We start from the raw sequence: 25,621 nt of genomic DNA, 5'->3' as shown, positions 1-25,621 counted from the left end.
CAAAGGGTGTGTAAAGAAGGAATTCAGAGTGGATACAACTGGATACATCCACTAACCCCCTCCACTGAAGCACCATTTTATTAGAGTAGGGTGCAGGAGAGTGATTAAATTCACTTTGGATGTGATCACTAATAAACCCAGATTTGCTGTGTCACAGATTTGCCAAGAGTGAATTCTTACAGCCAAGTCAAATGCCAGGAAAATGAAGGGAGTTAACAGTGAAACACTGACAGACACTGATATTGAAGTTGCTGCTACAATTACACATTACCACAAAGAAAGCAGGGATCTTAACTCAGACCTTTCCTAAATGTCACAAGAGAGGAACCAAGGCCAACAGCTTTGCATCTGCTCACACAGATGTCCCCACTGGCCAGCAGCCACTTCTCACAGAAGATGTGATTCCTCAGCCACCAAAACCTGCCTGCTGGAGATTTCCCACCCGGCTCTGTGAGTGTGTGACACAGCCAGGGATGGCAATACTTAACTTTGAAAAGCAACATCTTTCCATCGTTCAATGCCTATCACAAAGAGAAAGGTAACTTTCATAATTTGATGAACAGGTCCCTTATCTTTAATTTGACTTCAAATGAGTCCACAAGTATTATTACTTTTTTACACTCCTCATTTTGATACCAGAAAGAGCAAGAGCATTTTTTCACTTCCATCCAAACACACCTGAAAAGTCTCTGCTCTCTTTTAAAAATTATTTTAAAATTTCCTGTATAAAGGAGGAAATTTCAAAATGAACATAAACATTAAAAAATTGAAAGGCTAACATTTAAGATCTCACTATAGCTCCTTTATCAGAAAAATGTTCAATTTTTCCCTAAAAATTAAAGTTGACTAAAACAAAAGTTGTCTGAACTCAGTGCTTTGGCCACTGTCAAAGTCTTTTGTATTTTCCACATACCAAATTACAAAGAAAATTCAAGCACATCATCTGGAGAACAGGACAATGAAAATAACATCACTCAAGTGAGTTTTATCACCTTTGGAAACAGTGAAAAAGCAACTTAATTATTTTATTGCTTTAGATAACCAAAGACACGGTTGGGCAGAAATACAATTTAGTAGGCAACACATAGGAACTTAAACTTTATCAGCCCAATCTTTAAAACTGTCAGCATTTATTTGTACAGGAAAATAGAGTGAGACAAGGCACCTAATTAGTCTCTGCCTTTATTGCAATCCCATTACAGTCAAAGCCAATTAATCGTAACACCGTGTTTTAAAATATGCAATTAATTATGATCAGACACAACTGTCCCTGCATTCACTCTGAACACAGAAAACTTGAAATGGAACAGTAAAACAAGGTCCTGGTTGTGTTCAAAGCAGCTTTGACCTTCTTTACTGAAAGCCTTTTATGAATTGCACAGATGTTCAGAAAGAAGAATAAAGTTTCAACGTGCAGCAGCTGCAGCAGTTTAGCACACCCTTTGCAAGCAGAGGATTGTGAGCCTTCTCCAGAGGTTTTATCTGTCAGGGCCTTGAGTGCACTACTATTTTTCAATTGGCCAGAGTGGCCTCTCTTTCCCCCTACCCAGAACCCCAGGGCAGTGGTACAGGAGTGCCTGTCTCCACCATGGGAAGGGCTATTGAAGGAGCTGTTTCTGCCCGTTGTGCTCACATACCCATGGGGAAATGGGGTCCTGGTGAGTGAGGATATCAGCCTCAGCCCCTGGCTTGGTCCTCTTTTGCTAAACTTTGGCATTAACCCTCCCTTGATGAGCTCACCCTGCCATGGGTCTTCCAAAACTTCACTGTGCTCAGGGACTGCCCCATCTTTTAAAGCACACTTTAACTAGAGCTGTGGCTTTCTGCTTAGACAGAAAAGCAGTCTGCCTTTTAGGCTGCAGTGTTATCCTTAGCTCTCCAAAGTATTGTTGGACTTAAACTGCAGAAGTATAAAGAAAGGGAAGTTCTGTATAGGAACACAGCAAGCTGTTGAAGGATTTGATATAGATGTGGTTAAAGAATATTGGCTTTTAAATTTCTACAAATACAATTATGGAGAGGATTTTAAATGGCCACCAGATGTCCTCATTTTTACATAAACATTCAGACCCCTGGAACTGTGGGCCGGATATGTACTTCAGAGCTGAATACCTGTGGCAGCAAATAGAAATCTTCATGTGAGATGAGAGACTGTTTTTAAGGAGAAAATTTTAATGGTGATTGCAATAGGAATAGCTATTCTGTTCTGAGAGTTTTAATTTAAACACAGCTGGAAATGCTTTTGCATTGAACTTTCAGAGATTCTTGCTCCTGGGCTCATAAAATGCTTCACTGCTTTAGTAAGAACCCTGGTAAGGACAGGGGCTGATACTGTCCAGAGCCCAAGCCCTGGCTGTGGATGTACTCAGTGAATTTCCTGGGTGTCAGAGCTTTGCCAGGCCTTTGGGTGCCCCAGAAAACACTGGCTCATTCCTGTTGGGCTGGCAGGTCCCAACTCTGAAGGTTCAAGCACAGCCTAAATCTTAACAGATTGACAGAGCTGACAAGAGGTTTGATTTTTAAATTTTTCTTAAAAAATATAAAAAGCAAAAGGCTTTTAGTGGCTACATCTGAGGCAAGCAGATAATTAATGCAGTAACTACAGTAACTTTTAATCTGAAGCATTCAATTTATTCTTCAGACAAACACTGCATTTGGTACTTCTTGAACTTCCAAATGGGGAAACTTCCTTTATAGTGACGCTCAGTGATTCCCCAAGTGCTTTAAAACTGTGCCAACAGTCATTGACACAGAGTAAAATACAAAAGTTACTGCCTGACTTGTAGGATGACTTCAAAACTCAGGGGAAATTTATAATCCCTGCTAACCTGGTTAGTCGTGCTCAAATCTTCTGAAATTTTGTCTCTATCCAGCCAACTAAGCAGATACCTAATAACCAGCTAGCCAGACACCTAATAACCCCTCTTTCCCAACAGAAGGCTCAGGATCTTATTTTCTCTGTAATCTATAATTCCAGCTATGTAGTAGGGAATTTAAAAAAGAAATTATTACACTAACAGTTGAACAGATGCAGGGAAAACAAGGGGTTGTTGAGTCCTTCACACCTCACTACAGCTCTCACACCAAGGCAGTGGGAGCCACAGCAATGATCACTATCATGAACATGATTACTGCTGACAAGCCATGAAGGCAGTGCATTTAAATTGATCTAATTTGTTTTCTATTACTCCAAACTCCTCAGCAATTTTTCACTTACGCTGCTGCTCACTGGGCAAGTGGCAAGGTGGGTGCTGCTCAGATGACAGCACAGGGCAGGAGAGAGGAGTTAGAGATCTAAAGCAAGTCTCCTGACTGTTCCAGGAAACTCCTGGCTGGGCAGAAAAATGATTAATATTTGATGGATAGATTCCAGCTTCAATTATTATTTTGATGTCTAAATTGGAAAAAATCATTCTGGCAATAAAGCAGAACAGTCAAGCCTGAAGTCTTCAAGGATTGTGAAGACAAAAGGGGTTACAATTTTGTGTTTTATTACCACTTAACTGCCTATCCTTGGGCATTAACACCTAAAAAAAAAGCTTGACATTTGACACCGTAAAGGAGACTCTGAAGAGAGTTTCTTCAAAGTACTGCAGTGAGGAAAAAAGCACAAATCCATTCTAACAGGACATTCACTCATAGTTCCATGGAAAATACTTCACGTCAATGATGCCTACAAAGCGACATGCAAAACAAGCCTGCCCAGCTGGGGAATAAATCCTGTTCAGTCAGTTCCTTAACATTGATCCCTTTGTGCTTCCTAATTCAAGGATTTAAAAGTCATCTGCAAATTCCCTGTTGCTGCATGTGTGAGACAGCACATGGGAAAGCTGTGGCTCTTGCTGGGCAGGAACAGGAAACAGCTGATTGACGCTGCAGGGGACCAGCAAATTGGTATCAGAGAGGGGTTTTACAGCTTTTTAAACTGTCATGTGAGAGATAACCCCTGGCTGGAGCATGGGCTTGTAGGAAGAGGTTAGAAAGGGGGAATGGTATTTACAGCTGTCACCAAAACTTTGATACGTTTTAGTAGGAAACTGCAGGCTGAGAAGAATAAAGTCAGGCTGCAAACCCACACTCAAAAATCCAACAAGGCAACCAGTGCCTTCAGCAACCTTAGGCTTTCCCCATTGATCTTTTACATCCACTGCCTTGAAGAGATGACACAACATCAGGCAATCTCACCTCAAACAGCACTGCATCTCCAGCTGGGCTCACATCTGTGCCCGGCTTCTATGCCTCTCTGACTCCCACAGATCCACCAGGCTCAGAGTTGGCATCTCCAGTATCACACCTGCTTCTAGCCAAGCAGAGAAATCTAAATCCCTCCTATGGAATATGAAGAGCTCAGCCCAGCTTTGCTGCAGCTAAAGCAAACTGTACCTGCACCTCCAGCCAAGACAGAGGTTCATTCAACCCTCACTCAACCTTCACTCAGCAGCAATCATATGTGTCCAGCAAATGCTGCTTTTGGGTAGGGGAACAGCAGCTTGGTCCCCCACCAGGTACCCTCAAGTCACCTTGGCTTGCTTCAGCCAGTGCCAGGGCAACACACACCAGAGCTGAGCCTTCAAGGAGACTGTGCACATCTGGGCCTGCCTCTCCCCCAGGGAGCCAAAAGGCCCTGAGGAAGCAGAATCCAATCCAGATGAGAAATCTGTACTACTCTAAGCCCAAAATTAAACAGAAGACTACAGCTAGCAGACAAAAATACTCAACACTTCACTTCATGATAGTTTTCCTTTTAGCATAGAAACAAAAAAACCCCAAAAAACCAAAGAAACCCAAAGCCTTAAAGACCTACAGATACAGCTGCTGTAGACACAAACAAAGATCAGGGCTCTTATAAATAGTATTCTATTGAGAGTGATTATAAATTTATAAGCATTTATTGACATTTCAATATATCTCCATTAGGTCTCCTCTCATTAACTGCATGCTCCTTTAAAAACAAAGTTCAACCTTCAGAATATTCCATATGCAATTCATTAAAACAAGTATTATCTAAAATTATAAATATGTGTATGCCTTAACAAAACAAAGCAAAACGAAACAAAAACCAACAACCATGCAGCTGATATCTAGGTAAAAATTACTCCTGATTTTTAGACACAGTGAAAACCAACTCATTTACATATGAATTGGTTTTCTGCTTAAACAAAAACTGCGACACCCAATTTGGGATCGATGAGCTGCCACAAGTTTGTTTTGCCATGTATCATCAGCAGATACCTATCCCACAAACCTGCAGGTGTTGTTGACCGAGTCCTCAGGGCAGTGGTGGTGGCACTGGCAGGACAGCTTCTTCTGGGGAGGAGCAGGGGCCGTACTCTCACCGTCTTTTCTGGTCTCCATGCTCAGCTTGGCAGAACTTCGCAAGGCCATGCTGTCTGGAAAACTGGCTGTAAGAGAGGAAGAAAAAGAAACAGTTCTGGGCTGTATTGCAAGACCTGAAATGAAGGCTTTAAACTGCTTCTACCTATCAAAACCTAAGAAAGTTATTTGAGATGAGCGTTCACTACAGAGTGTTTTTCTGTAGTTTGACATGGTCACCATGGTTGAGGCTTACTGGACCTCAGTGGTATTAGATCAAAGGTACTGATCTTTGAGCTCTGCCACTGCCAAGAGATATACTGCGCTTTTATTATTATATATTGCACAGTGCAGCTTTTCTTCTACTGCATTACACAGGTCAAATCCTTGCTTACACCTCTGAGTTTTCTTTATCTCTACAGCACTCGGCACAGATCTACATTCACAGAACCATATAAAAATCAGTGGGATTTATGGTACTCCAGGCAGAACAGAACATGAGCATACAATTCAACAAAGTCTTAACTAAAACTGATGTTCTTTCAAATTCAACAGCACGTTCTGTCACTGAATTACAAAAGCCCTGCTTGGAAAACAAGGGAAAGAGCTCACTTCTGTAAAAGAAAAGTCTATAAACAAAGTAAAAGAGAAGAATGTGGTTTCAGATGAACAAAGCTGAAATATATGGAGGTGATTATTTCTAAAAATATCAGAGTACTGAATCTCCATGGAGCTGGTGGAGTACAGCTGGAGATGTTGGTGATAGGCTAGGAGATGTTTAAGCAACCTCATTGCCCCAGCTCTACTCATAAATATCAGCTTTCAGTCCTTGTGAAAATTTTAAGCCTCAAGACAAAAATGAGATTGGCACAAAAAGCTTCAACTGGCAGTTCCTCAGTCTCCTTTTGGCTCCCTGTAAGAAATCTTACCAAAGGGTCACTAACAAGCAGCAGCCTCCAACAGAGTAGCTGAAGAGCTGGCTTAAAGTTCTTGATTTAATGTTAAGGCTTTATAAACAACTGTTATTATAATTATTTTGATTGCTCTTTACTCTAAAATATTTCCAAATCTCCATCATTAGGACTGATTTATTATGGAGCTGAAAAAAAAAAAAGATATCTTTTTTAGCTCCCTACGGAGAGAGAGGGTGGGCAAACAGGCAGAGGGGATGGGGACAAGCAGCCACTCTTCAGGGCTTGGATTGCAATCCACAGCTGAGGTAAGAGTGAGGCTGAAGGACTCTGAAGCAGTGAAAGGCTGGAGGAAGCACGGGGCTGCTCTAGCAGTCCTTGCCCTTAGGAGGACTGCAAAAGCCCAGTCTGGACTCCTGGGAGCATGGGACCAGCCAGGGCACATCATGCCTCAGGCACAGAGAGGCAGTGGGAGCACCAGCTGGCTGACAGGCTTTCGTTTCTGCAGTCTGACTTGAGACAATGCAAGCTTATCCCCAGTGAAGTCAGAAAAAAGCTGTAACCTGTTAGCTCTGGGAGAAGTGGGGCTTTGCACGTAAGAACACTGCATTTAGAGAAGTGCTAGCCTTTTTAACAGCACAGCCCTTCCACTCCTTGCACAAGAGGTATATTAATAATGTTAGGGTGATACACATGAACAAGAATCCATCGCCATGCCAGACTAAGACTCCTATGAAACACGAAGCTCATACAGCTTGGCCTTTGCTCAGTACCTCGTATGCCACTGAAACCAACTGGCCTTTTGATTAGCTCACCTCTTGCTAAAGTCCAACCAGACAACCAGTCACAAAACATACACAAACCGTGGGCTCATAACCCTTGTGCCCAACATTAAGATATAAACTGGATTCATGACACAACTGGCTGTCAGTCCCATACTGTTTTCACTAACATTTGGCAAAATCAGAACGAAATGCATGAGTTCACTCCAGATGCACTGTGTGTTTGTGTTGTTGTGTACTCACAGCTGTACCTTAAGATGAAGTAGATGCTTAAATTAAGGGAAAACCAATGCACTGTTGTTTGTTTCTCCTAATATGATTAGGCAGCCTGCGCATAACAAGTTAATATCAACAGATATTTGCTCCCTGGGTCACAGGATTAGGGATTACCTAAATTCTCTTTGAAAAAGCCTTTTTTGACAGTATTACTTTGTTACCATTAGATGGGGAATGTTCAACAATTAATATTCCTGTCAAGGATTTTCAGACTTCAAGCTCATGAGGCAACCAAGTGAACTTCTAGCTCATGAGTATAATAGTTTACTCTGAGCATCATTTCCACAGCTCTTTCTGAAAGCTGTCTGCAGTTTTAACAGGGATCTTTCCCCCACAGGGAGTGTAAAGACAAAAGCTTCTTACACCTAGCACAAAAAAAGGGGGAAAGGTTTAATTACACATTCGATGGTGCCTGAATATGTTAAATTCAGGCAGCTAAATGCCATCCTCATAATATATACCACCACCACAGATCATTCATTTTCCCAACAAGCATAAAAGAACTCATATCTAAACACAATCTGTGACCATCACTCAGCAGTGATGTGATCATGAACAGCTTCTGCAAAACTTGCCACAAACAACAGCTTCTACCCCTAGACCTGGTTGCACTGTCAGATATAATAAGACAGGTGGAAGTTGCTGAATTGGAATCAAAAATCTGAAGTATCATCAAAGCATTGCAGGTGGCTAATTACACATGAAGCTTGGTTGTAGGAAAATTTAGGACAGATAGGCCAGCATTCAAATTTAAACCTTCCAAGAGTTGAAATTACCAATGTAGCCCAGTATTCTGTTTCCACCTAATGCCCAGAGTCAAATCTACTGCAAAATCATAGCAGTTCAGTGTCAAATATATTAAATTGAATAAAACTAAAATAGGCAGGAGTAAGACACTTTCAACTAAGCTCTTTTCTGTCTTCTAAAATGTAAAACTCTTCTCACTCTATTCTCTTGCTCCTTTCATGCCTTCATTTCCTGGCTGCTAGCTAAAAATGATGGGCAGATCTTTTGCCTCTGAAATTCAGGTGTCTCACCCAGCAGATAACCATGGAGCATGTAAGAACTCTTCTCCTCCCACTCAGAGCTGAGTTTCAGCAAGGTCTCTTGACTTCAATGTCTGCTTGACTTCAGCACAGAAAGGTTTTCCAGCAGTCCCTTCCCCAAAAGGAAACGTGTGGGAAGGAGCTCTCCAGAGAAATGGGGAGAACTTTTCAGCTTGGAAACGAGTTCCTCCTAATTTCAGGTGTGAAAAGCACAGTCTGGGATGGAGAACAGCTTGTTCATCCTGCATTTGCTGCTGTTCTGGAACAAACACATGTTGGTGATGCAGACCTGGCTCTGTCTAGGGTTTAGATGCCCTTTGGGTTTTGAAAGCTCTCCTAGAGCCCTGAAAACAAGAGATTTCAGGCTATTTAAGCTTGGCTGCTTCTTTGCTTAGCCTGTTCTGTTGCAGTCTGCTCACGGTCAGCTTCCCATCCTTTGGGAGAACTGCAGGAAAACAGTGGCATCCAAAATAAGGTTATTTTAGTCTGCTGAGAAACTTACTGACTGCACCAGGGCATTCACCAAAGCAGTTGAGCACCTGAAGGACCTGAAGCTCATCATCAGACTGGTAGAGATTCATCAAGTTCAGCTGAGTTTCTCTGCTGAACTCTTTTTCCACTAAAATTCAGCATGTACAAAGCACCATCCACCACAAGGACTGGGAGTCAGCTGCCAGGGCTTTGATGTCTCTTTGGAGTGCTACTCCTGAGAAATGTTTTCCTCTCTAGGACGGGACCACTGAAAACTGTGATGTGATGGCCTCTGTTACAAATCTCTACCTGAGAATGGAGACTGTGTGCAGCACGCTACTGCTTTGTTCTTTCCATGTGTCAGTGTGTTTCTCCCTCCATGCTTTGTGATCCTTTCCAGAAAGGAACATCTACAAAGATCCTGAATCCAGGAGAAGGAAAACAATGAAAATAAAGTGCTATAAAATGAAAGTCATTCTCATGGATACAGGATAATGTTAATGTTAATGTCTAATTTAAACCTCTACTAACCTCAAGAGTCCAAAAATAAACCTTCTTGGATATAATCTTCCATCTATCAGCACTAAGATTTCCAGCAAAATACTTTGTCATGGCAAACCCTTTCATGGCATTTCAGGGAGTTCTGCTGTAATTTTTTAAATGTGTGAGAAGCATCACAGATCCCTACTCCACAATGACAATGAAGTAACTTAAGGATGAATTCCAACTTGGTTTTAAACAATGTTGTCTGTTGGTCTGACAGGTCTGCAGGCAGTGGTACCTCACACACAAAAGGAAAATCACCTATTTAAACTTAACATCTGCTCATCTAGGTGCAGCAAAAAAACCCTCTGATCTAGAGAGCCAGTCTCTCAGCGTACATTCAGTCCTCAAACTCTCTGCCATGGCTGCCAATAAGTACTTCAGCCCCTGCCAATTGTAGCCATAGTTATGTGATTTGGACAGAAATTTCTCCACTAGAATCTGGATAAAGCCCAGTGACTCATTTCACACTGGCCCATAGCCATTGGATGGTAATGACTTTTGGGCACTGCTCCGATTCAACAAGTCTGGTAATGCAGGAGGTGAAAAGCTCTTTATTCTGTTTCTCTGTATTCTGTGGTTTGAATTTTAAGCCATCCTGTTCCTGGAGGATGAAGAATTAGCAATAGTTATCTTAACAGATTGATTTCTGTGCCACAGCTGTGAGATTTATGTGCTGTCTATGCAGTGAAAAACGCAAATCTGTCATGACCTTGCAGGGGTTCGCAAGGAGTAAAAGTCAGACTTGCTCCTTCCCCAAACAGATGCTAAGGACAAAAAAAACCAAAAAACCAAAAAACAAACAAACAAACAAAAACAAAAAAAAAAACCTCCAACCAAACCAAAACCCCTAAACCCAAACCAAACCAAAAAAACAAACAAACAAAATCACCAAAAACTCACGAACAAACAAACAAAATTAGGTTCAATACTATCCAGTCACATTTTCCCAGTCTAATAACAGCATCTGGCCACAGCAAACCCCTGCCTAGGAGCAAGGCTTACTGCTTCAGGGAAGGCACACACCAAATAAGCTCTACACATCATGGAATAACTTGTTTTAACATATTTCAACTGTTCCTTTAGAGTGGAAATTAAGGATATTCATACAAAAGTGTCTGAACCATAACTGAAAACAAACCAAAACAATGCAAACCTGAGAAGAAAATCAGTCAACTTGATAAAATAGTTAGGATGGAAACTTTAAACCACAAGATGATTTCATCTATGTTCTGCACTAATCTACATAGTGTGCTTTTCCTCAAAACAGACTTTAATTAAAATAAAAAGAACTATCTCGCCACATTCTGCTGGAGTTTCCTATGCCATATCATAAACCACAACCTGATGACTTCCCACCAAGTCAGGGTTATACCATCAACATGATTGTTTTAGGAGAAAGGGAAATAAGTTACTGCTAACTCGCTGTACTTTACAGCTCCCAGATAAAAGAATTTCCATGGGATATTTTTTGGCAAATAGTCAGCAATAAAAACACAGCACAGTTAAAAGACTTGAAATAAATTACACCTCTTAACTCAGCCTGATCTACTGTGTAAAATAGTCAAGAGGTAACAGTAAAACACTTTTTTATTGGTGATAAGTACATAACAGAGAAGGAAAACTGGATCATGACAGTTTCCCTTTGCTGGATATTCAAGGCTACCATAAATCTCAAGGAGGGATCAGATGCTGAGACCTTCATCCTTTTGATCCAAAACTACAGTAAACAAAATCTGGTATTAATACAGTAGAAAAAACAAAACCAGCACACAGCACACTTTGCTTTCCAGTGTGTGGCTATATTGCACTAGTGAGCCTAAACTGAGACTGGTATCAATCCGTGCTTGAAAACAGCTGTACCTTGATATACATCCACTGTAATAAACTGACATACTGCAAAAATTGTAACATTGTAGGGCTTAGGTATGATTTGCACCATTTCCCACCTATGCTGGATTTCCTGTACAACAAAATACAGAGAACCTAAAAGTTGCTCCTTCTCATCTCTATATTTCAAAGTTTGGGGTGGTTTTGTTTCTATTCATAATGCAAATAAGGTTTAAAATAAAATGTGCTTTTGAACAACCTGTCAAGGCAGTTTTCTTATAAACTGTTCCTGTCCACATTCATAGAATTGCCACTGAGTGCCAATATAGCTACAAGCATCCAGCACCACTTTAAATGATGTCTTTATTTTTCAGAATTATTAGAAAAAAAGTTTAGCATGTAATGTAACAAACTGTGACAAAGCCACTGAGGAAAGACCCTCCAAACTAATACCCATTCCATACTCACATCTTACAAACACAAAGGCTTCTTTGCTAACACAGCCCATGGAAAATGCACGTGTAATTTGCTGTCTGTTTTCCTCTCATTTCTGGTGCCCACAGTTAATCTTTGACATATTTTTCATTTGGAAGAAAAGGGGAATTGGTTGGCACATTTCTAGAGCATGTACCAACACACCATTAAAAAAAAAAAAAAAAAAAAAAAAAAAAAAAAAAAAGACAATTTAAAATTTCCAAAGGAAGTTGTGCAAAGTGTTTTATCCTGTCAGCTTGGACTCAGTAAAGTCGATCTCTATCCACTGTAATTCTCCATTAATATATATTACCTAGCTGTGTTAAACATCTTGTCTAATTCTATCTTCTACAATCCTTTGGTTCAATTTGTAAATGCTCCATGACAAAATAAAAGCTTTTAAAATGTAAGTTAGTCTTTAATATTCGCAAAGATAAATGAGCAGGTAGTCCATACAATTCTCATTAAGATACCAACACAATTTCTTTATTTTAATCCCTTTTCAAGAGCTGTATTTCACACAGCAAAGGTAAATGTGTTGGAGCTATCAATCTGGAACAATTAAATGCAAATACTTCATAAATAGTAAGGTGAGATCCAAAGTCCAATGTGAGAATGATTCTTCTGGACACAGAGATATTGAAGGTCACCTTTGCATCTGTCTTCAGTGCCAAGACCATCCCTCAGGAATCTCTGACCCAGAAGGAATGCTTTAAGGAAGACATTCCCTTTGTCAAGGAGGACTGGATTAGAGAACACCTAGACAAATTTGACATCCACAAGTCCACAGGCCCTAATGGGATGCATCCATGAGTGGTGAGGGAGCTGGCACACATCAGGATGAGTCTACTCATGATCATCATTGAAAGGTTGTGGCAATCCACAGAGATACAAGAACTGGAAGAAAGCAAATGTCATCCCAGTTTTCAAACTGGGGCAGGAGGGAGGAGCCAGGGACCCACTGGCCTGTCAGCCTGACTTTAATGCCTGAGATCAGCTCACTTGGATAGAGCACAGTGCTAATACCACCAAGGTGGTGGGTTTGGTCCCATATGGGCCATTCTCTCAAGAGCTTGACTTGGGGATCCCCTCCAATGGGAATATTCTGTGAAAAAGAATGCCTCCAGAATGAGGTGCTCCATCAATCTCCCTTAACACGAATGACAAAAAAGTGATCAGGAGTAGTCAACATAGATTCACTAAAGTTGAATTATGCTCAAAACAGAGGATAGAAATTAGGGCACAAAAATGCAAAAAAAGACAATCTGGATATTACCAAAGAGCAGAGTCTGTGCCGCAGGCTACATTTAAAAAAAAAAATTTAAAAATATAGGTAGATTATTGTTAACATCCCGAGGTAGTCATTTCTGCTTCTAAGCTGCAAATCACCACATATTCTCGCAGTTCCAAGCAGCAAACACCAAATGTGATCACCAAGAGATTATGTAAATGTCCCTACAAGTGATCTTGAAAACTTTCCTGAACAGCAGCAACAGGGGAAAGAATACACAGATGGGAAGCAATGCAATGTGATACCATTGCCACTAATCCATGCTTTGCTATCTGATCTTTAGGAAAGAGCAAAGACTGCACTGGGCAAGCTGCAGATTTTTACTTATTATCATTTTAGATGATACTGAGATCGAGGGATTCAGACAATGGAATTTAAATGAAACAGCAACAGACAGCTTTGACCTCATGGATCTCTTAGATATGTTTAATAAATCACTGTCACTCCTTTTGCCTTTCCAAAAGAGAAGAAACACCAGAGTACCATGCAGTTGAGACAAAAATAGTGCCTGGAAGATAAAAATACCAGCTAGCCATTCTCACCTCAAGATCAAAGACAGCACCTGGATATTAAAATATAATTAGCATGTGCACATGCCATGCTTGCAGAAACCAGTGCCAACACTATTCAGAGGTGCTGGTGCCCTTCTGACTGACTGGGTTTTTCTGTTCAGGAGTAAATGTGACACAACCACGGCTCAGCCTCAAGAGCACTTCCTTCATAAATTACCAACTCCTTTCTAATTTCTGCTACACTGGTGTCAATCCCTTTTACTCTTCTTGTAAGAATAAATTAAATAGTGTAGATACTCACAAAACCAGAACTGTCATACAGCTGTGATGTATGCTATATTTTTGATGGTTTTGTTTTGGTTTTTTTTTTTCCAAATCCTGTACCCATACATTTATAACTTCCTTTAAACTCGGTTTATTAATTAACTTATCATGCTTCCCAAATCATGGGGATGATGATGGTTCCTACCAATTCCCCTTCCAACTATTCCTCAAGTGCCTGCCTGTCTTCCAGAAGGACAGATTATTTGGTGTCAGGAAAAAATAACTAGTATTTTGATAATTTTTCATGCATTAATACCATCTGCTTCCCAAAATCCCACGTGTTTACGACACTGTCAGCAACTAACTGTTGCTGAATGAAGTGCTCAAGGATCTCCAGGAATTTTTCTGCCTGGAGGCAAATGCCACCCTGACAGGTCACCAGGCCCAGCAGTGTTCTAAGCAACTGAAGGGGTGACAATATAAATTGCTGCCCTGTTAAGCTGCCAAGGCAGGGACTGCATTGAACTGACTGCTGCTACTGTTGGCCTCACCACACACGCTGTGCCGGCATTTGAACTGCATGTGTGGAAACCATAAGCCATGAAGAAGATCTTTGTGTTCATGAACGAGGGCTGAGGCACAAACCTTATCTTCTGCAAACACAGCTGAATGCAACAGAAAGTGTCATTGACTTACTCACTTTGACAGAAAACAAACAAATCCATTTAGAGGGGGAGGAAAGCATCCCTACTGCAAACCAAAATTAATTGCACGCATGGAACAACAATGATGAATTTTGACCGCAGACATAAGCGCTATGGTTTTCCAGAAGTGTTTGAGCAGCCTAAAAGCATTTCCCTCTCTGAATGCTCCAGAGATCACATCTGGGCAGGAAGGGAGGGTGTGCCACCCATGCCAGTGACACTGACACCAGCCCATCAACCGGTGCCCACCAAGAGGCTTCCATGCTTGCCCACCCACTCAGGCCTCTGCAAGAGGAGGAACCAGCCCTCAGCACCAGTGAGTTTGCTTGCTTTGCTTCTTTCCCAGTGTCATACACATGTATCTTCACAGCTACACTTCATGCACAACCTCAAAAGCTAAGAAATGTGCACTGCAAACACCCTTGGCAAGCTCACATCCCATGTGCTGTTCTCCTCGAATAGAAGTTTTCAAGAGATGTAGGACCAACTTTTTTTCATTCTCTACAGATTTCTCCACAATTCTCATCAAATGTAAAACTTTTTCTTTTCCAGTGTCCAGCCAGATATGAACAGTAGGAGAAAAAATATGAACATATGAACAAGTAGGAGAAAAAGTACATGTGTTTTTATTATTTGATTATTTCTCCAATTGACTAGAATTTGAAATGTATAGAACAGATGCAGCATTTTAATAAGCATTACTGACATACACAAGCACTATATATCACCAAATTAGACAGAAGGGTGACTATCACTAAGGGTAAAACCAGTCCCAGCTCTGAAATTCAGGTCCACAATGCAAACCTGGCACCAGAATTAGCCTTGTTACTGCCAAAACATTTATTTTTAAATTAACTTCAAATTCAAAGGTTAATATAAAGAAGAAAAAGTGAAACACTCTTTTAAGTTCAAGATCAGGCTGATTTCCAAGTACTAGTTCTAAAAATCTTTTTCCTCAGTCTTCACTAAAAAGAGTAACAGGAAACCATTTGTTTTATCTGCAGTATTTTCTCTGTAAATCTATCACCTTTCTCCTTCAATCTAAAGCAACCAAAGTGCACCTAAAGGCTCGCATCGGCCTCCTGACACTGTACAAACCCTGACCCCAGTGCAAGCGAATGAACAGGAAATCTCCAGAGTGATGTGTGAGTGTGAATGCGTCCCTGCAGGAGCCAAAGCTGCAAACACAAGACCCTGTGCACCACCAGCAGCTGGCTCCCTGCTGCCCCGCATCTTGCCAGCACACCAGCAACACTGCTCTTTCTTTAGTCCCTCTCTGACCTTCCTGAAGAACCCACCGAACTTCACTGTTTTGCTTTTTCCCTTTTTCCCCAGTCTCTGAAGTGTTCTGCTCAAGCCAGGCTCAAAAAAAAAAAAAAAAAAAAAAAAAATCAACCAAACAAAAAAAACCTAAAAAGAATATAAAAGAAAGAAAAAAGAAGAAAAAGGGAGAGTGGAGCTGGGGGGAAGCACAAGTGCTTTGTGAGCTGAAAAGCTAAAGCCTTCTACTTACGCGGAGTTTCGGCGCGCTCGCTACATCGCTGCCAGATTCCCCGAGGATGAGAGTCATGTGAGGAGGCAGAGGGTGGCTCTGCTAAGCAAACACAGCACCGTAGGCCGGGCTAATCCTGCACCTGTGGCGTGTTATTCAGCAGCAAAGAAATGCAGCCCAGACTGCCTCTGCTTAATACGGCTCAGCTGTTTCCCTCTGCGCTCGCTTTGATTGTAAGCTGGCAAACAATATTATTCCAGCCCGGCGCAAAGGGGTATTCAGGCTACATAGGATGTGACAGAAAAAAGGCGAAAGGAAAAGAAAATCCTGGAATTACAAATAAAACAAAGATCCCGAGCACTACAGAGTTTCTAACTCTTTCCAGATGGTTGGCAACGCCTTCCAAGGTCAGTATATAAAATGCACGCTGAAGTTGGAGCCTTCTGCTCCTCACCTCCCTTTAAAGTGGGGCTACTTGTGATACAGGATACACCACAGTGGCCTGGCCCTCATTTACCCAATCCAACACGTATTTGCCAATGAGAGCAATCACAAGAAGGTTTTGATGGGGTTTTAGGCTTCTTATGGTACCAAAAATGCCAATTGAGAACAGACTATGAAAAGAAATGGCATGCAACCAGCAATTTGGGATTTTTTTTTTCAGAGGAGCCAGAAAAGAGGTCATGAAGTTGCTACCAGAATACATAGGCTTTATCATAGCACATCACAAAAAAAACCAGAAAACCTCCACAAAACCAAAACAAGCCACCAAGAAACAACAGCCAAAAAAACCCCCCAAAACCACACCCAAACAAACAACCAACAAAAAAGCAAACAACAACAAAAACACCAGGAAAAAAAACCCAGAAAAAAACAAATCCAAAACTAAAACCAAAGAAACTAAAAAGACAGGAAACGTGATAAACTGCATCAAACAACACCAAAATTTGGTCCCATCATGGAACAACAGCAAGAATTTCATTTCAAGGTAGAGTGCACAGCCATTGGGAGCATTTTATGATCCTGATATTTGCTGTACAATTTGGCTAACCACTGTTAAAACTCCCTGTAACTGTGATCCACTCATATTTATAAAAAATAAACCAGTATTATTTAAAAACAAAACCACACAGATTATTATTTCAGATACTTGAAATAATTTAGTTAACTTAATCTGGCAGTCAGGATTTATTCCAGATAATATGGTCATAATATACCACACCTCCTCCACAAAACATCTATCATTTCCATGGTAGCATGCAACTGTCAGAGGTGACCAACAGATGCTGTTACTAATGTTTCTTTCTGATATTGAGCTGTAAACATCAGACACTGCAGTCACAACACACTCCCAGCATTTGTACTGAAATGTTCTTCTCTAAAAAATGATACTTCAGTTTCTGCTCCATCATCCCCTAATCTAATTCCACGTTTGGAAACTGGTGATGAAAAAAAGAGATATCTGAACACTCAGAACTATGTATCAAATTTCTTGGTGGAAGGTTTATTGCAGCTGCTGTTTACCAATGGGATTATTTCCAAAGAAATAGGAGCTTTATTCCTGTGAGAAAATGCTCAGAAGTAATCTGGACCTATATGAACTTTAAACTGGTTTCTTATAGAAGAGCTAACTCTTCAAGATTCTGACTGAAACAAGTAGGATATCTAGATATTTGATAAGATCACAGAGTAAAACCTAAGAAACAAGACTTTATACAACATAAAATCAAAATAAAAAAGCTGCCTCCAATTTCCTCTGTCAAAAAATTTGCATGTGTTTTTTTTTTTTTTTCCCCAAATACTTAATTCCTTTTTTGGAGCCTTACACATGCTTTTTTAAAGCTATCTGATACTAGCAGAGGCAATGGCTAAATTTTTCCTCCTCCATACTCTGGTCTGTTCCTGATTCATCCCTAGTTTAGAGAACTACCTGTAACTCTACCAAGACCACATGTACCAAGTGAAAAGGACAGATGATGTCTAAATTTCTGCCAACACATTGGGGAATCGTGGTCCTGCTAGAAACTGCTTGGTGCTCCTGGCAGCAATCACATTCCTCTCCTTAACTTCTGAGGGCATCCTGCTCATTCTGCCTTGTGTCTCCTGGAGCTCTTTCATGGCAATGTCCAAAAAAATCATCTTCAGACTTTAAAGTAGTAAGTTTTAAGTAGTTGTAACCACTTACAACTTATGAATTTGAGACTTCAAAACCTTTGAATTTGCTTTCTTGGTACCCTGTGGCCTTTGCAGTGCATGTGGTGTTACCCACTCTGTGCTCTGTACCAGCCTGCTGCTCTGCCAACACAAAGCTCAAAACCTTCTAAGATGACGTGAAAACTCAGAAAAACAATGAAAACCATGGAAGATGGAACATAAACAAGACTGATACAAGTGTCTTTAAGTAGGAACAGCTTTCATATACAATCAGTCACACACCTAGATGTTTATATTTAATTAGCTCTCGAAACAGTGGACTAGATGGCTGTGGAGACCGAGAAATTAGGGATATAGACTGTTTTGTATATTGCTAGCTGAACTTCACCTAAAACCACCAAAAGCTTCCTGCTAGATTGCCTGGTTTTCTTCTTCCTGCTAGATTGTTCTGGTTTCTGTTTGAAACCAGAACACTGCGCTGGCTGAAATACTTCAAGGGTGATATCCACCTCACAACACCTACATCTGCAATTTCTAATAAATACTCTTCTTGCAACTTAAAAAAATCAGGAAAAGGTCATATTGACCAGCTGACAGAATGTAGAAGAATATTAACCCCTAACACCTTAAGCCATCATTCCTCCCCATATTATTTTAATTTGATGCATAGGCAAGGAACCTTTGTTCCCAGAGTAATAATAATAGAGCATTACTCATGGGTGGTAAATCCACTTGACTTCTCTTTCTTTCTTTCCCTTCTCTCTTCCCACTTAACTCTATTAAAAAGGAAAGCTTACAACTCTCCATTCACAACTAAGCCAAAGGTCAGGAAAATGTAAAAAAAATCATCTTTCTTTCATTAACAAATTTAAATGACATATAAAAAGGCCTAGAACAAAATACAGTAATTGCCAGCTGCCTAATTATTTTCTCATCCTCTTCCAGGCCTCAACACAATGCCTTTGTTAGGCTGCCTGCCAGTGATGTTTGGAACACTGAAATACACTCAATTTCTGCAAAGACTTTGTGTTGCAAAATGTGCTCTGATGGGAAAAACTGTAGGCAAATATAAGAGCAATCTGATATGATCCACCTTAAATGATGAGGGAAGGGAGAATACAGTGTGCCGTCAATCCCCCCCAGGTTTGTATCCATATTCCTAGAGGAGTTCAGTAACAGGAGGTTGGAGGTTAGAGGTGGCCAAGGACAAGTTTTGGTTCCCAATTAACACTAGTGAGCCATGAAAGCCTTGTCTAGCAGGCGCCATCACATACAAACTATCCTCCCACTGCACAGGGCCCTTGCTCTCTGCAGAGTTCAGTGTCTCCTGGCTTGCCCAACAGTGTAAGCAGAGGGACCATTAGTTATGACTACTAGAGTCTAGGAGATAATGTTGACTCTCGTTTCAGGAACTATTAAGCTATAAACACTGTGCTGAAAGCCATTTATCTGCATTTTAAGATAAACAGAGAAGCTATTCAATTAAGTAGACTGCAAGAAATAAGCTACAGATGCCAAATCGAACAACTTTTAAACTCCAAAAGAAAAAATCCGTGCATTTAATAAGCACAACTTTATACCAAGAAATTACTCACATGGTAGTTCACAAGCAGCACAGCTTAAAAGTACCCCACCATGACTGATAAAAAAAAAAATACAAATCAAAGTGTAATTACAAAACAGTTAAATCCAAGCAATGTAAATTACATGCACTTAGGATTTACAAGTTCCTACGGCAGCCACCAGTGATGGTGTACAAGGTTACAATTTTCATAAGGCAGTATTTACATTTTATCTCCACATCGCTACAATTTGAAAATGAGATACTATTCCAGACCTCCACAAATGAGACAAATGCCTAAGCTGTCATGTTCGAATCTGCACTTGCTAAAGGAGAACATTCTTCCTGAGATAAGCAAAAGAGTATGAAATCAATTTCTCGAGTCTTGCCAACCAACCAGATTTTTTAACTGAGTATTATTCATCTCTTTGGACATATCACTATGAGATCTTTAAGATACTAGCTTAAAAAAATTAAAAGAAAGAAACCTAACCTCAAACCACTAAAAAGCACACCCATAAATAGTTTCCAGTATCCTTTAAAATGATATAAAATACAAGGCATTCTAAGCTTTTTAAAAAAAAAAAAATATTTTTTCCTCCCCACACGAAAATTAAAAACCTAATGTTTCCCCACACTTCCAGATGCCAGAGATTTTCGAGCCAGCTCTGAGGTCAGACAGGGGAACACACAGGTGCACCATGCATCAGCAGCTGAAAGCTTGCAAGGTTGTGCTGGAATCTGATCTGCCCCCTCTTCCCGCATTCCTGCCGGCATTATAAACGCTCCCTGAAGGAATAATACCCTAATACAGACTAATTTTCCACAAACAGCCCCAGCCTCATTAAACCTCGTCTTTATCAGCATTGTTCAAAGCAGCTTTTCTGGTAATATTGAACTCTCCTACGCCCATCTAAAGAGAAGAGAAACTCCTTTTATGTTCTCTCCTGTATCGTTTCTCCTACTCAGGTCCACTGGCACTACACAATAGATTCAATAAAAATATTCAGTTTCATCATATGGTAGTAATGTCCCAAAGACTATGACATGGATTAAGAGAGAGAGAGACTGTTCCAATTAAAAAAGAGATCACTCTCCCAAAAGGATTTGATACATTTCGAAGAGTCACTCCTCCCAGCAATCAGGCAAGCCCACATGAATTAAGAGGACAGTATTCCTAAAGCAGGTGTTTTTCAGAACCTGCAATTCTTCACACTCCTTAAATGGCCTTCTACCCTTCCCTAGAAAAATCCTTTTGCCTTCAGAACATTGCACCGACTCTGTTAACATGAACAGCCTTTGCCACTACAATAATTAAAAAATTTGAATGTGCCATCACCCAGCTTCATTGTGGAGCCAAAAAAAGAGCTGGGCTGCATTCAAGCACCCTGTGAAGAAACAAAACCTAAGAGTGAGGCTATGACATGCTGAAACCAAAAGTGGGTCCTCTTCCCAAAGGGATGAATACCCGTGGCACCTTGTCCCAGAGGCTTCATGATGCACCTTGCCCATCTGCAAATCACTGATGTGAGAAACTATGTTCTTTCACAACCATTTCTGTTTTGCAGATGAGAATTTTTATTACAAGACAGAAGAACGCCATCTGCAGAAATTCCTTCTTTCCCAGCTCCATCCAGATTATCTTGAATGGCCTGAGACTTGAAATACAGCAGAAGATAACACAGTACAGAACAGAAATGCAGCCAAAGGATTTATCCTTATCCTACACACTCCAATAACAATCCTGAAATGATAAAACCAGTTGTACTGCGAGTTGCTAGTTCAGAGGAAAACAGCAGACCAAACAGTGCTGTATTTTCCACTGATTCTTTTGCCTGCTGTTCAAGGTACAAACACCCATGAGAGACTGCCAGAAATATGGACAGCAGGAAAAGAAAATGCAGGCAAAAGCACTGGGGGAAAGCAAGCCTTGCATCCACGGTCTTTCTACCAGCTTAATTCCATCAGGCTAGGATATTTCAAAAGAATATAAACAAGCAAATATATTGTCAATATAATATGTATAGAAGATCCATATTCTATCTAAATGCAACATACTCTATCTATTGCAATAAATAAAAAATCTGTTAGGGCTCTAAACTGTGGAAACACAGACTTCGTTCCACTGAACAAATCACTGTGGAAATGAAATAATTTGAAAATTGAAAATATTTCAATACAATTCAATAAGATAATGTCAATATGAGCAATGTAAGTATGAGAGCTGTGGTCCATATAACCATTTTTCTCATGTGCACAATGAACAAAAGACCGAGGTGTAACATTTTGCTCACACATATTTGATTATAAAATAAGGCACATAATCATAAAATAATGACAATAAAACAATGTTTCCCAAATTTTATTATTCTGTTCTTCAAATCACTCTTCTTTCTCATTTTTCCTCAGGCTAATTCCTCCCAAGTGTTTTAAAGATTTAATTTTTCTCCTTTTATAATGTATTTATTTCTTTTTTCAATTAACCCATTAAAATTGAATTAGAAACCCTGACTTTAGCAAAAATCAAAAAGAAGTGTTAACAAATACCAACAAAATACAACAGTGTGAGTCATGTAAAAACTACACTTAAAAGAAGGTGGCTATGCTCACCAATATGAATTTAAAATACTGAAATTAATTTATTCTTTCCCTTTTCTTACTTTAATCTATTTAAAAGAGATGTATATTGTCATCCAGCTAAGTTTCATTTCTTTCAGATTCAGCCAACATCTAAAAATACTCCAAAGCATAAGAACAAGGGGCCTACAGCAAATATATGTTTCAAGCTGAGATGCTGTGTAGTTTCAGAGAGAGAAAGAAAAATATTTTCCCAAGCTTTCAACTTTTCATTTGTATAAAATAGTGCATTTTACAACTAGGTAAAGATGTAAAATCAAACTTCTTCATTACTGTAATGCACTGTAGCTCACTACAAATACTGTTAACATACCTAAATGCATGAATTGTGCAACAACTTCCATCAGAATATGAAAGGAAATAGATGCCAAATATAGAGTAAAAGAATATAAACAGTAAGCTTTCTTCCATAAAATACCAGAATTCTTAAAGAATGTGTTGGTGGTCAAGTCTCACAAATAAGAGGTTGTTTCCATGCTACATCCTGACTATTGGTTTGATCAACCTTAACTAAAAAATAAGGAAAAGTACTCGGAATTTCTGTAAATAAGCACAGGGATTATTATTTACCCAAATAATAAAGTTACCTGAAATTACTCCCTCTCAACTTCTATTTCTTATTGCTGTTCTTTTAATGCACCACTGCTAAATCAATTCCCTACACAACTTTTCAACAGAGGAATGATTTGCTGAAGTCCTTTCCTGGGTGGGGACCATACCAGATAAAACAACCATTATCACTAAGCTCCAGTCAGATGAAGAAGGAAAAGGGTAAAAACCATTTTTAAAGATCAATGTGATTATTACAGACATCCACACTTTTCTACATGTAATATTTCATATTTCTACACTGCTTTCCTTTTCAAAGTCGCTTCCCCTTGGACCGAAGCTGGTGGACCGAAGTTCAATCTCTGTGAAGATTGAACTCCAGTTTCAGGCTGCAGTGGATTTTCATTTCTAAAGCATCTTTCACATCTTTAACTCTTGTGAGTTCAAGAACCAGATTTATCTGCATGTCCAGACAGTAGAAAAACCCTTCCAAAAAGGGCAGTTGATTCACTCTGATACAGATTTCACGTTTGTCTCCCTAAGTTACCACCACACTCGAGGAAACACATTTCAAAGATTTTGTAATACATTCAGCAGAAAATCAATGTAAACACTTAAATATGCATGGCACCAAAAAGTATGCCAGATTTAGTCATTTTCTTCCATAAAATACACCACAGTTAACTAATCTTTCCCAAAAAACGTTTCCTTAGAACACTGCAGGCCCCCACAATGGAAACACCTACTTTGTCCACCGATATGGATGTGGAACACACATGGTACAAACCCAGGAACAGCAATCAGAAACTCAGCTGCAACTACGACTAATGCTTGCCAAACTGACAGTGAGACACAGCTGCAGGAGCCTCCTCAGGAGCAGAGGCACAAGGCATGCATTCCAGCAGCTGGGCTGTACCAAGAGAAGTCAGAGGGAGTAGTACTGGGGAGGAAATGTCATGGGTACTCTCTGTTATCTTTGTCCTGGAAGTTACCTTAGAACTGGAGTTTAAAACCTTGGCTCCATAGGTGAGAAAAACATGAAGCTCACAGCAAGCATAGAGATGGAGGGAGTGCTGGTAGGCTAAACATGACTTCTCCACTAAATGTTAGCCACCTAAAACAAAGCATTTAATAGCTACTTGAAAGAATAAGGTTAATAAATTTATCTTCAGAAAATCTAAAATACACTCTGAGAGAAAAAATAAAATCTTGTACTACATATTTTTCTTACTCAGCAATAGAATTTCTTATATGAAAATCATGGTAATAAATCAACAAACCTAAGAAGCTACATTTAAAGAGAGGAGAAAAAGAGGAAGAGTTAAATACAAACCCAAGAGAATCAGAACTTTGTCACTTATTCTACATCCTGCTGGCTGCAGTTTCAGCAGGTGATACACTCAGGACAGAAACAACCCTACTTCTTCAATTTTATTCTCATCAGCACCATCCATGTGAGTTATCAAATTGAGCAGACCCAAATCCAAAGCTCACTGTGTTTCAGGAAGGAATCAGTGATTTCTGCGAACAGTTCATACAGCTTTAGCACAGGGCACAATCCAAAATTTCCAACCCTTTAAAAATCCCAGTTATAGAATGAAATCCCATGCTTTACTGCAAGCATTTTTAGTTTTGCAATCACCTGCAATGGGTTAGCATTTCAAGGAAAGATACCACCTGCAGAGAATTTCTCTTCCTGTCTCTGTCAGTTAGAGAAAGTCAATTAAAAAATTTATGTAGTGAAGTAATTCCCCTGCTTCTTTCCTGTATCTTAGCTCCCACTGAAAATAAATTGAGTTATGATGTTAAAAATTAAGGTGAAATAAAGACCAGCGTGCACTGCAATAGATTTACAGGGTCCCTTTTGGATTGACATTCATTGTTGTGTAACCCATGAAATACTAGGGAGCCTTGGGAAGAACCCAAACCTTAACCTAAACTTAAAAACCTCACACCCATTCAGAAAGCGATGATTAGGAACAACAGTATTCTAGCATCATATTTCTGCTTCCCTTCACTAGTATAAAATGGTTTCAGATTCAGCAATAATATTAATCAAGTGTTTTAAGACCACTTTTTCCTTTTCCTGCAAAGTTTCTCCTTCTTAGCACTCTCAGGAGTATTTGCTTCTGCCAAAGGTAAATTCAGTTTCTGCCTGTAACAATCATGCAAAATGAGGCTCAGCACACTTCTAGCAAGGAACAGATGTACTTTATATAGATCATTGTATTAGAATAGCTCAAAATACTGCCAAATTAAAGGTGAAAAAACCCATGCTTTTCAAACACGCTTACAAGAAACCAGCATAATCATGTTACTCCACCTGTATGTTGTATTACTTACAGAAGTTCAAAAAAGTTCAGTAAAACAGATTATTTCTCTTTTTTTTTTTTTTTTGGTACACTTCTTTTAGAGAGCTTTTAAACTAAAATATGTGAACAAGGGAAAAAAAAAAGGCAGCCCATTGAAAAACAACCAAAAATCACACATCTTAAGAGATGTGGGGGGAACAGGGAAGAATCTGTCAAAGAATAGAGACACTAGAAAATTTCTCTTAGAAATATCTTCTCCCTATCCCTGAAGAATTTCATAGTTTTCCTGTATGTTGATATTTGTTGCTTAGATTGCCCTACAGCAGAGACAGATCATCCCACCAGTGTCTCCTTTCTGCCACTTCCACCCTTTTCCAGGAGAAAGTCAGCTCAGTACTCCTTCCCACTTCCCCCAGCAGAGGATTGCCAAAATCCTCCAGATGACATCACAGGGCTGTCTGACAGGTGGGACCCAACGTTTCCTCAATAAAGCCAGCCA

General features: G+C 39.9%; 1 protein-coding gene across 1 annotated transcript in view; it reads right to left on the bottom strand.

Moving 5' to 3' along the window:
* The window catches only part of BMPR1B (bone morphogenetic protein receptor type 1B), a 233,252-nt gene that overhangs the window by 23,890 nt on the left and 183,741 nt on the right, over positions 1-25,621 (bottom strand). Inside the window, exon 5 of the mRNA XM_059844140.1 lies at positions 5,246-5,402. Within this exon, the coding sequence (XP_059700123.1) occupies positions 5,246-5,385 (140 nt within the window). The 5' untranslated portion in view covers positions 5,386-5,402. The remainder of the gene's footprint in view (positions 1-5,245; positions 5,403-25,621) is intronic.

Source organism: Haemorhous mexicanus, chromosome 4 (assembly GCF_027477595.1).
Source record: "Haemorhous mexicanus isolate bHaeMex1 chromosome 4, bHaeMex1.pri, whole genome shotgun sequence".
NCBI classification, from domain to species: Eukaryota; Metazoa; Chordata; class Aves; order Passeriformes; family Fringillidae; genus Haemorhous; species Haemorhous mexicanus.
Note: the sequence above shows the minus strand (reverse complement) of the source record. Positions and strands in the feature narration are given on the sequence as shown.